Below are 12530 nucleotides of genomic sequence, written 5' to 3'. Positions count from 1 at the left end.
TGTTCCTTGAGTACAAATGACTACAACTTGATAGCTTATCAGTCAAGCAGAACACCAGGCACCGAGAGAATTTAACATCATAGAACAGCAAAGAAAAGGCCCAGTGCTGCAGGTTCGGTGCCTTCTGAGAGATATGCTCAGCCTTCCAAATTCACCTCAATCTTAATTTTGCAAGTGCTGTGTGACAGAGCGCCCAGTGCTTGAAAAGATTCACTGCTACGTCAGCTAAAATAGCCCAGGGACAAAAATCTACAATATAAGTTCACCACTTTGATAAATACTATATATTATGCAAACACATGCACACACAAACTCAGAGTATGTATGTATATGCCCGTGTCCCATATCTTTGACATCACTTCTTCCTGCTATATTAACGATTTTTTATAATCCTTCCAGGTACTTTTCTGGTTTGCCCCTTTTCCTTCTTTACTCTCACTGTGTGTTGCCTCCCAAATTTGAAAGAATTCCTTCATGCTTTTCTGAGTGCTTTGAAAAAAACCCTATCTGCAAACCTTGATTCCAAGAGCATTGATCTTTGTTCAGATTTAGCTCTAAGTAGTGGTTTTGTGCTACCAGGATTTAGAATTTGATTACGCTAGGCAGCCGTTGTGCTAATTACATTTGTAAAGTACCTGTTATATGCGAAATCTCTAGAAATATAAATCAGGAATAATAACTTTACAATCAGCTGTTAGAAGACCTAAGACTTATAGGCTCTTCCTGAGCTAAACTAACCCTCATACATACCACACATAAAATCTGAAGCTTAAATTAGGTTGGAAGCCACTCACAAAGGTGATGAACTTCTCAGCTGAGGATTTATCTTCCAGTCTCAGATGTGTTCGCATCCTGATTGCCAGACTGACCCGCTCTCCCCTTCCTGCTCCAACATGTGGGATGAACATTTTCCAGGATAGTTCTTTTGTCCAAAGTTCACTCGTGCCAGATTTGTCCTTCTCTGACTCCATCCAGCTGTGAAAGGAGTCCGGTGGCATTTGGCAGACTGGGTGTTAAATAAGTCGCACCCTGTATCCAATGGATGTAGTTCACTGAACCAAGGAGAGTTTTGTACTTTTATAGATGATAATGTCACACTTGAGTACGGAGAAAAAGAGCAGCAGCTCTGCTGCTCCCTTATTTTGTTTGTGTGCTTTCTCCTCACTTTCTCAGCTGTCCTCTAAACCCGCCTCAGCAACTGGTATCATCTGATTATTCCGGTATTTGGCTTCCATAGTTGGATTGTTATCAACTGTGACCTTGTGCGTACTTGGCTGAGTAAATTCAATCAGCTAATGAAATTGTGGTCTTTCCGTCAATTGATTATCAAATTGCTTGTGTAGTTCCGCTAGCCCATCTCTTTTTCCAAAGCCACACATTTTTGTTTATCCAGACAGTCTGTGCCTGACCCCTTCCTTGCCTTACCTCAATGGAAATGCATTTTCTTTTTTCACCTGACGTGCATTTGAGTCTGGCCAAATACCAGTGGGCTTCACGGTCATTTTACTGATCACCCAGCTGAAAAGAAATCACAAAAAAAGCATTTCAAAAGTACAAGAGCAGCCTAGTATGACTTTCTGGCTTATGCTGCCCAGTGTAGCAGTCCCAAACACCTGCTGATTTCCAAGGTGGACAAAGGTTATGGTTTTTGCCAAGGAAGTGACCAGGAGGAGCTGTGGTTTGCATTTTGGATAGGGGATGAAGCATGGAACAATGAACCTATGATGAGCACCTCCAAAGGATGGGTTTGCCCACCTTCTTTTTTTTTTGCTGTGCCAGTACATAATGTTTAAGCAAGTAAAGGTGTCAGATTGAAATCCCTTTTAATTCCAGTCTTCTAGAAAACTGCAATGAATATAGGGCAGCACTGGCAGTATACCTGCCGCTCTATTTGATCATGAAGTTCAACGTATGCTCCTTGCCGTAGGTATGTAACGCCCCTAAAGCTGATGTATGCATATGCAGCCAGTTGCCAGCTGGTTTGGGATGAACGTGAGCACCCAGTACTTTGGGTAAAAATGCAGAAAAGCTGCAGGTTGCAGTATCGCTGCTCCACACCAGAAGCTGTTATCTCGTGAAGGATGTGGCCTCACCTCGAGCCACGTTGCAATTCCCAGTGCAAACCAGGCTGGTGGTGACTTTGCTCTGCAGCCATCTGGACAAGAGAACTTTGCTTATGGGTTAGTCGTTGGATTTATCTGCGATAAATCCAGTATAATACACGAGTAGGTGTGGATTTGGCCCCTATAAACACATAAAGTAGGCCCTGTTGAACAAACCTGTGTTTGCTTTCTTTAATTAAGAGTTTCTCTATGATATAGAGGCTGGAGTTATTTACAGTTTTAGTATTGCTAGATTATTCTCTTTTATACAAACTATAGTACGCTTTATCTTTTTCTACAGCGGTTTTCATTTTGATACTAGTGGAGCCTTTTTTGTTTGTTTTCAATGCTGTTTCTTGACTACCAAAGAAATAGGGAAAATCATGAGGGAGAGAAAAACAGTTGAAGAAACCAAAAATACCCACTGCTAAGGCTGCTTTTGAACCTCTTCCATCTCTTTGCTGACAAGATGAAGAGGTCAGCTGCTTAGTAAACAAATTGTTAAGGAATTCTTAAAACATTGCTGTTTGTTGCTTAGTGGTGGTGTTGGGATGAAGTGGAAATGGGGATTATGCACTTGATAGAATTCTAGACAGTTGCTTCTGAGTTCAAATTCTCCGAATCTGAGAATTTACTCATTCTCAAATAGAAGACGATGAGCTCGAACAATGGAATGCATCAATTTTAATTGTTTTCTTTCTTGAAAAATAATGGGTAGATAATACAAAGGAAAAGAAGGGAGTAAAGTATATTATGCCTATGGTTGCTTTATAGTAGGTCATCTTATATGCCTGTGGTAACACTGTAGTGAGTTACACATTAGCTGTAAAAGCATGGATTATGCTATACCAGGGCAACATCAAGAAAATGGCCTATTAAAAGGTGCATTTAATAAATATATCTCAGTTTATCAAGTTTTATAAAATAGGAATGCAACAGTAATATCAATATTATGATGTTTTATTATAGCTTTATCGAAGTGTTTTGTGTGTGTCAAGAAATAATATATATATCTGGGGTTTTAGGAAGGTGACTTTTGTGTCTCTTCATAGTCCAGTGACTTTCCTGTAAATCTGTAGGATATTTACTTGTTTTTCTTTCATTTGTGGTTTTCATTCAATACAAATATTTTTACATATTTATAAATGTTTGTGGTTTATTTTATAATGATTACTGTGTTACGCTTGGAAATAAGATGTATTTGCTCTACATGGGGGTTCCACGCTGAGGTACCTGCTACTGTGCTGTGATACAAACAATTAGAATAATTAAGCCAATTCCTTCCACTTTATAACAAAGGAGACTGGAACCCAAACTCTTTGGCTTTCCGTGAGTATTGTAAGCAGAGGGGCTAAAAAGAGACTACAATTTGCAGCAGCAGGCGGTACAAAATATTTGAAGCTACTGTTGGCAAGCCTGCCTCACATAGGCTTTCTTGCACATTACTGCTTAGATCTAGGGAAGAACAAAAGGAACTGAAGGAAAATATAAGGCACATTCCATACCTTCCGCTCCAAGAGGCTCTAACTCTGCTGACTTCTCGTTTTCCTTCCTGGGGATGTCCATAACAACCTCATTGGGAGAGGAGATACGGATAACTGTGTTTACTAGACAGGGGAAAATAAAGTGTACCCCATCTTGTACCCATCCAGGAGTGCGGTGCCAGGTTTGTGGGGACCTTCAAGATGCTCTTTGTGGAGCTCTGCAGTGGGACTCTCCTGTCTCTGCAACATTATCACAAAAATAACAAATCCCGCAGACATTTTGGCTGTTTCCATTCTCTACAGATCTATCATCAAGGAGAACGTACATTAAAAATTAAACTTCTCCTCTGTAGAGAAATTATGTCTATTAAGGAATGGCCTTTTATATGATAAAGGAAGAAATCTGTTAGCACTACAGAGGTCTGTTCGCTTTGGCAGAAGCCTCCTGAAATCAATAGATGTGGTTTCTTTTACATATGGAATACTGAATAAGGCTCTTAGTGATGGATGTTTACCCTTGTAAACTTTACCCTAATGGCATCTTCACTTAATTTTCCTGCTAAAACGTTTATTGCCAATTTAGTAACCATCCTACTTTTAAACAAGTTTGCCAGCCTGCAAACAGTTTCAGAGACAGGATCTATTTATGGGAATCCATTAGCAAAATACGATCCAGCTGCAATTTGTCTTGTGATAACTTTCTCTGAGTAGGAAGGAGTCTGCAAGCAAGGTTTATAGCTGATAGTTCTGTGGTACTGGTGTGTCCCTGTCACTCCCCCAAATTGAATTTTGATTTTGAGGGGTCTAAACCACAGTGGAAGTCTCAGATCCAAAGCATAAGCCCCAAAGAAAGTAGGTTCTTGAGAACATGGGCACTCCAATTGATTTACTATTCAGTCGCTGAGCTGCTCCCTGTTGGGTCTTCTTGTCCGTAAGGCATTGGTACAGAAGTGATGTAAAGACTGTCCTTAATTAATCTCTTCTACTAAGGGTGTAAATGAAAAACTTCATTGTTGGGGATGACTGAATTTTGATAAAATGTTCCAAAAGGCTTCAGCCAGGGTCAGAACCATTAGAGGAAATAGTTCAAACAAGTGAAATTTGGTAAAATTGCTAGCGATTGAAGCTGAGTTCCTGTTATTAGAGGTATGGAACATTCTTAAAATTCATAGTAGTGCTTTCAGTATATAGAACTGTGAGCTGTGTTTCTAGCAGCAAGGAAAGTAGCCTTTAGACAAACATTTTGGTTTTGTAACTACATTCTGAGATTTGTGGGTTTGCTGTTGCTACTTCCTGCAATGCAGGAATTATTAGAGGGTTTGTAGAACCATCTGGGCAACAGCAGGGTAATTCTGACACTCTTCCTTGGGGTTTTCTTTTCTTGCATAAAAATATATGAATGAACCACCCCCCAAAAAGCCTGAGCAACAAAGACGAGCACAGCTAATCTGCCACAAAGTCTAATTCTTTTGGTGTCGTGCAGAAATGTATTACTTCTTCATGGAAGTCTCTGCTTATTCTCAGTTTCAAACCAGAAAAAAAATGGGATGGAGACTTTAACTTGTACCTTCTTTAAGAAGGCTGAGACTAGAAATGAGCAAACATTTTTGCAAGAGCTACAGCAGGAATCTTTTGAGTCTCATCATATTTTTCATATATTTCCCAGCTGTATTCCGTATTAGCACTTTCTGCTTTCTGAACAGTTGTACTTTTTGACAAATATTTATATGCAAAACTGTATTTATCTTATTTTTTCCCATACGGTAGAAATTGTCTGGTTTAAAAATAGATGTATTTCAGAAGTTTCCCATATGGAGTGTATACATTGATTAGCAGGAGGATTTACTGGGCAAGAATGGTGCTTCCTCCACACCACGGCCTTGTGCCAGTCACAGGACCACTTAATATGTTCTACTACCATCTCAAAAGCACTTCAGCATTTTTTCTCCCAAGTTATCCTCCATAAAACGGTATGACATGCTACAAATTATACATTTAGAGTGAGGCAGATCTGTATATCAGTTCAATCAAGAGATAGGTTACATGCTTTTTTGCCTCTAAGTGGTTAACAATTGTAAAAGATTCTTTTTAATGCTTAATGCTCTATTAACTTTATTTTTCTTTTTCGGGCATTGGAAAATAAATCTTAAACATTTCTTCTGTTATCTAGCACTTTAAGCCTTTTCATAGCATTCGTAACATCTCTTTGCCAACGCTCCATCTGTGATTTTAGCTTGCAGGAAACACTTTGCAATTCTGTTATTAGCTTAGATGCAGAGAGCTGCTGTTTAAATATTAATTGTGACTTCCCTCGCAAGTGCCGCCAAACCCACTGAGTAACTTGTGAAGTTCAATAAATACGTAGGAGAGCATGGGGAGTGTGGTGTGGGTCAGGCTGGCCTTAGTCTTAGCAAAGATCTTGAGTTAACAGTACAAAATAGATCATGTCTTGATGCTTGTCTCGCAAGAAAAGACACGAGATCCAACATTTATTTCAAATCCTAGTTATTGGACAACTGCACTTTTAAAGTATTTTTGTATTGTTGTCAGGAATCGCACTTCAGTAGAGGCATTATCTGGTGTGGCTGAGCCCTTCTCCTCTATTTCAGTTGAGTCTCACCCTATTTCATTTCTTGATTCCACAAAATGTACTTTACGCTTAAAGTTAAAAAATAGCAACACATGATGTGTTCATAGAAAATTCAGTAACGTGTATTTGGTCAAAGCGAGAAACAAAGCAGTTAACACCATCTGACCAGCCTGTTTTCTGTGCATCACCTGAGCATTGTAATTGTAGCACTCATATTAGGTATAATTGAAAGACAATCAGTCCCATTAAAATCGTACGTTCTATTTCTCCCTCTCTTTTTCTTCCAGATGGTTATTAATGTTTTATTGGTGAGGTGGTTTGCCTACGGTGTAATCCAAGGCTTTTCCTCATGTCATTTGAGTTACTCCTCTTTGTGTTTGCAGGTGGATTGAATTTTAATACGTTGAATTCTGTTAATTGCTCAGAATTTAGATGTTTTTCTTAGTCTCTTGCAAATATATAATAAATATTTTTAAAAATTAAATGGTACCCTTGTATTCCTTTTATTTTTCAGCATTCTGTGAAGAGGGGTGCAGATATGGTGGAACTTGTGTAGCCCCTAACAAATGTGTCTGTCCTTCTGGGTTCACGGGAAGTCATTGCGAGAAAGGTAAAGCTTTCCCAAAACACGCTTTCTTCTTTGGTAAAGAGAAATATGATATGCTGAATTAAGAAATAATTACTTTCCATTCATTCATTCTGCTTAATATTTTCTCTTCATTGAATATATGACTGTTCCATAGCTGCCTTTTCCTAACTGAAAGCTGGTCTTAAAATAAACATGGACAGTTTTAGACAGTCAGAGATGTATTTGCTTTTGTTTCCAGCAGACACTTAGTTAATTAGAGGGGATGGCAAATGAAAAATATTTACTCCACCTATTTCCTGTGGTGCAAGCTCAAGGTCACCTTCTGCTTTTTCTGAATCCGGTTTGCAAATTAGACTGGAATTTGGAAGATTTAAGTTTTTCACTTAAAGTTATTGAATTCTTAACATTTGATTTGTTTCTAAGTCACTGAGGCCACCAATTTTCATAGAATCACAGCCTATTCAAACATATCTCACTAGTGATGATTCATTTCTGCCTTTTCCCAGCTACTTTTCTGTTTCAAGATTTGCTCCTGACAGCCTCATGGGCTCAGCTTTCTGTTCATGTCACAAAGGTCTGTCTACCTTAAATGAGAAGGCAGGGATCTTACAGAATTCCATGTAGGACTGTGATTAGATTCGTTATACAGCAGATTTGGGATTTTATTTTGGTTGGTATTGATTGAGGTTGTATTTCACTTAAATAACCCAATGAGAGAGTCTTCTGCGTTGTGTGTTTGTGAATAAACCTTTTGTACTTGCCTTTACTGGTGGAAATAAAGTTAATTGGTAAGACAGGTTGCATGATGTTAATGAGGATAAAATTAAAATTGATGAGGTTTTCTTAAAGAAGTAAAAAAAGAAGAAAACCAAGAGATAACTGTTAAAGGATATGTTAAATCACTGGAACCACTTGTTACCTAGAGATCCTTAAGTATTTGTGTGTATCAGTGTCTGTTTAATACCTGGCAGTTCTATTATAATACAAAGTAACCTAAGCCCACTTGTCAACAAATCTGCTTTGAGTAGCTTCTGAAAACTACTAGAGCTTTTTATGGATGTACTTAAATCACTGCCTACTAAAATCCCATCGTTTCTAGTTGTCAGCATTGTTTCTAATTATTTGAGAACCAACTAGGGCATTAATATTTTCATATCATCTTGAATAAATTTCAGTACTGCATTTTTCTCGCCTATAGCCTTTGGGTTATTTGTTTTAAATAGAGAAAAGCTCCCAAGCCTCCTGACATTCAGCAGTAAGTACCAGCAATATACACGAGAAAGTAACACAAGGACTTCCAGCCTCAGAGCCCCACCTGCTATAGCTCCCCAGCCTCTCATCCTTCCTGCTAGTTACCCTCTTCCATTTATAATTTCTCATTTCTTTGTAAAACACGTACTATTCAGGGGAAACTGTGCTTCCAGAGGAACGCATGATACTAGAGGTGTGTTCTACCTATCTGAAAATCTAATACTGTAAAACCAGTATGTGCTTTGCTCCCCAGCTGCCCAGGAGCTTTGTGCTCAACTGCCCACATTGGGTTTCTTTCTCCTGAGAATGTTCAAACTGTCTTTTTTTTTTTCTTATTGCAGTAGAGAGACTTTCATAACTAGAACACAGAGTCTTTAAACTGTTGAAGTGATGGTTTAAAATTGATGAATGGGTGACATAACCATTGTTGACTCCGATGTTTTTCACGTCTTTTGTATTGTTTTGATCTAAAATATGAGTTAGCGCATGAAGTAAAGGAAAGATGGCAGGCATGGTAGTCTCACTTTATCAAGAAATTTAGAGGTAGATGTCAGGAGGATTTAGCTTCTGTGTATAAAATCTATATGACCTGAACCAGAAAGACGTTTATTTTTTCCTTTAAAGATGTATAGGATTTACCAGTATGCTACAAGTCAAACTAATGATGGTAACTTTGAGAAATACGATGTGCAAACTGGCTTGAGAATGAAGCTTTGTGTGTAAGAAGTTAGCACATTTTAGCTGTGTTAGAGGTTTGAAAACTTCAGATGTCATATACATATTTCAGTGACAAAGTGCATATCAGATGTGTGTGAGAACAGCTTCAGCCTTCCAAACGTGCGTGTCCCAAAAACTAAATGTTGAGAGTAGAAATGTGATGAACCACCTTTGAGGCAAAGCTTCCCTTGCCTTACCTGCTGACTCCTTGATGAAAGAATGCTCTTAAGAAGGGAAAATACTTCCATTATAGTCTCACTGCAGTTTGCTGCAGTGTTTTTAGAGGACATTTAAAATACTTTAAAACCATGATATATTTTTTTTTCCTTATCTGTAATGTTAGAAAAAAGCACTTTTTTAAATTTAACATACAATAGCACTCCCTCAATTGTTATGACATAGACCAAAGCCAGTGAAATGGTGGGACATCACTTTAAATCAAAGCTTAAATGTTCCTGGTAAAATCTTCTCCGAAGCTCATGGTGATCTGATGCATATCAGAAGCAAAATTATGTGTTTTGGTAATGTATTCTATTCACCATGGTGCATTTAAAAATGTCCTTCAAACCAACAACACAGCAATTCGTCATACATTACTTGTAAGATGAAAGGACTCATCACTGGCTAAAAACAGGATAATCCAAATTGTCTTCAACTTCATTTAAAGTGTAAACTGAGCCAGTAATTAGAAATGTTGTTGAAAAACAGGTGCATTTACTTCTGAATGTGGATCATATGTTACTTATCATTTCTGACTGCCTGGTTGAAATGATGATATTGGATTAATTAAAAATTCAGATATTTGAGAAGGGCAGGATTTATGTTGGTAGTTTACTCAGGTGAAATTAAAATGCACATTTAAGGTTTATGTGCAAATACGTAATTCAACATACTGCTAAGAATTACCTCTTGCCAATTGCTTTGCTTGAGATGAGGAATCATCTTAGCGGTTGAGGGGCTGCCTTTTCTTTTTGAAGGTGAACTGCAAATTGATGTTGAGAGATATCAAGTAATTCCTCCTTCCACCCTTTCTTTATAACGCTGTTTCTTTAAGCGTGGGCTCGATGCTTCTTACAGTATTGTTACTGTTTTCTGCTTAGGATCTGATTCTATCTTCTAATCAATTTTTTGTTTGTTGGTTTCAGCTAGAGCTGAAATCAATGATCTCTGTGATCATTACCGTTTGTGATCATATTTAACACGGTTCCGATAACTGTGCTAGAATTTTTTCTTACAATAGAATTTTTGCTGATATAGCTATATGGTTCCGGCACGTACATGCCTGGCGGCCGAGCTGGAGATATGCATCCTTAACTCGGTGTTACGCTGTTGGCTCAGGCCCAGGTGCATCCTTGGCAGGGATCCTGTTAAAGGCTTCTGAGAGACTTTCTGGTGTGCAGAGAGGAATGCAAACGCTGTACTCTGTGAGAGTTGTTGGCAGCGTGGATTCAAATGCCCTGATTTTCCATCCAATCATGTTTTTTCCATCTCGTGCTTTTGCAACACTAAAAGAAAATCCCATCATTCCTTGAGCTGCGTTTCCCTCTCTGCGGACGAGCAGGTCAGTGGAGTTTTAATACTGGTTTTTTTAGACAGGGTTGGCCGTTATTCTGTGTTTGTGGACTTCTAGTCACTGTTGCCACTGAAGTGGTGAGGATGAGATAGGCAGGACAATCTGATATCAAAGGCAGGAGTAAAGAGGTGATTGTCTAGGAATTGCAGGCGTTCCTTGAATGCCTGCTTGCATGTGGTGGAGTCCTCTATGTGTTCCTACAAAATACACAACAGCTTCTCTACAGCTCGGGGATGGTGACCAGTGGTGGCAGAAATTCATACTGGTTAATCCCAGTAGGAATTATAACTTTGGGCAATGAGCAGGAAACAGCAGAAAGCCTTGAAGTGATGGGTTCCCAACTAGGGGCAAGTCAAAGAAAGTGTGATATTTTTCCAAAAGCTGCAGGAAGGCTTTTGGCAGTGGTGGGACATAACTTCCAAAAGGGATTCACAACAATTGCACCGCATTTTACTCCCCTGGCTCCTGCAAGCAACTCTCTGAGCCTGGTACACGATGAATGGGGAATATGATTCTGGTAGATTAGAAGGACGTTGTGTAGGCTGGAGCTCAGACACCTAAATATTTTTGTGGTACCCACATGTGTATTTATAGTCTTTGTAAAGCACTGGAGAACAGTTTTCACACAGAATAATAGGATGCTGTCAGAGAATTGCCTGCTGATTGTAAACCACCAGAAGCAAGGATAAGGCATGGCAGTGAAGCATCAGGATATGGTGTTATTCTCCGTGTTGTTGTGGACTGTGTGTGCAAAAGATTGGCTGATATGGGGGTGAGAGGTCATTTTTCAGTATGTACCGTGGCTGAGAAATGGGCTTTGAATCCAAATAATTACATTGTGAGTGGAAAAAAGAAATCAGCACTTTTAGTATTGCATAATATTACATATGGATTCTTCAGTGCAGTCATAGATTTCACAGGTGTGCAATAAAATGCTGCTGTGCTTTTTATTTTGAAGTTGGGTATGTCATGTATATGTCATGAAAATGAGGAAGAATTTAGCTGATTTGTTTCTCAGTAGTTAGCAGCATCTGGAGTTGTCTAAGAAACCACCTACTACTTTGTATACCTGTCTCTTAAATTGCTGCTTCTGGAATATATTGTCTTCTGCAGTCCTTGGGGTAAAATCCCCTACAGTCTGTATTCCCTTGGGCCCTGGAGATAGAAGAAACAACAACAAAAAAGTGAGAATTGTATTTCTGTGTGCTATTTCTTTGATTCCTGAGCTGGATCAGTCTTTAGGTGTGTAGCTATCACAGACATTTCACTCGAGAAACCTGGTTTAAAAAATAAGCAAGCAAAACCTAAAGCAAAGCGAAGAAAGAGATTTTTCAGTGAGTACGGTAAGCTAAATGTCAAAACTCCCTACCTTTCTCTGTCTCGGGTCTTTTGTAAAATACAAAGCAAGGTTTATTTTGGGAAACAAACCAGCTGTGCAGCTGTGGGCGCAAGGCTTTGCATGAGATTCTTTCTTAAGCCTCTCATTTCAAGGTGAGGCAAAGCCAGGATAGTGCGAGATAGGAGGGGTGAAGCGAATGATGCTTAGCTTATTACAGAAAATGATGGTTGTGGTTGATACGGCACTTCTGAGGGTGTGACAGATCCAGAGCAGGCAGATGCTCCAGGTGGCCGAGGTTACCCCGCTCTATTTGCTGCCAAGCTGTTTACCGCATTTGCCCCACTGGTCCTTACTGCAAAATGGCAAGGGGTGATATCTTAATGTGATAGAAGAAACAAAGCTGTCATTTGTGAAGATATCAGGGAATAGATCAAAGAATATCTACTAGAAAAATCTGATTAAGATGGTCTCTGAGGATCAAGGGAACATCTGTCTGAGAATCAACAAATAACTCTCCGTGGCAGAAGAAGTTATTCTATCTCACAACGCCCAGCCAAAGAAAAGTGAAATCTCCCAGACCAAGAACTCCATTTATCCCCCCAACTGAGCAGAGCATGAGGAGACTGGACTTATTTTTGTAGTGCTTACACTGCCTTACAGACTGTAAAGGTTTATTTTTAAAAGCTAGGAAAAACACTGAACAGACACTTCTTTTTTAAAAGGTATATTTTTATGTTGATGCATAGTTTGTTTGTTATGTTCAGGTGTCTGAATCTATATATTTTTGTTTGTTTGCAATGAAAGGAATATCTGGTATATTAATCTTTTATGTTAGCTGAGATGATATCTTGACATTCCAGGTAACAAATAATTCTAATATTCTAA

The 12530-nt window shown here is 38.9% G+C and overlaps 1 protein-coding gene across 4 annotated transcripts in view; it reads left to right on the top strand.

Moving 5' to 3' along the window:
- Positions 1–12530, top strand: part of NELL1 (neural EGFL like 1) — a 275157-nt gene that overhangs the window by 203047 nt on the left and 59580 nt on the right. For 3 of the 4 annotated variants that reach the window (XM_065065502.1, XM_065065501.1, XM_065065500.1), the window contains exon 15: positions 6691–6786. The exons of the other annotated variant lie outside the window; for it this stretch is intronic. In XM_065065502.1, coding sequence (XP_064921574.1) covers positions 6691–6786 — 96 coding nt within the window. The remainder of the gene's footprint in view (positions 1–6690; positions 6787–12530) is intronic. 4 annotated transcript variants of the gene reach the window in all.

Source organism: Columba livia, chromosome 5, assembly GCF_036013475.1.
Source record: "Columba livia isolate bColLiv1 breed racing homer chromosome 5, bColLiv1.pat.W.v2, whole genome shotgun sequence".
Taxonomy (NCBI): Eukaryota; Metazoa; Chordata; class Aves; order Columbiformes; family Columbidae; genus Columba; species Columba livia.
This window is presented reverse-complemented; position numbering and strand designations above follow the sequence as displayed.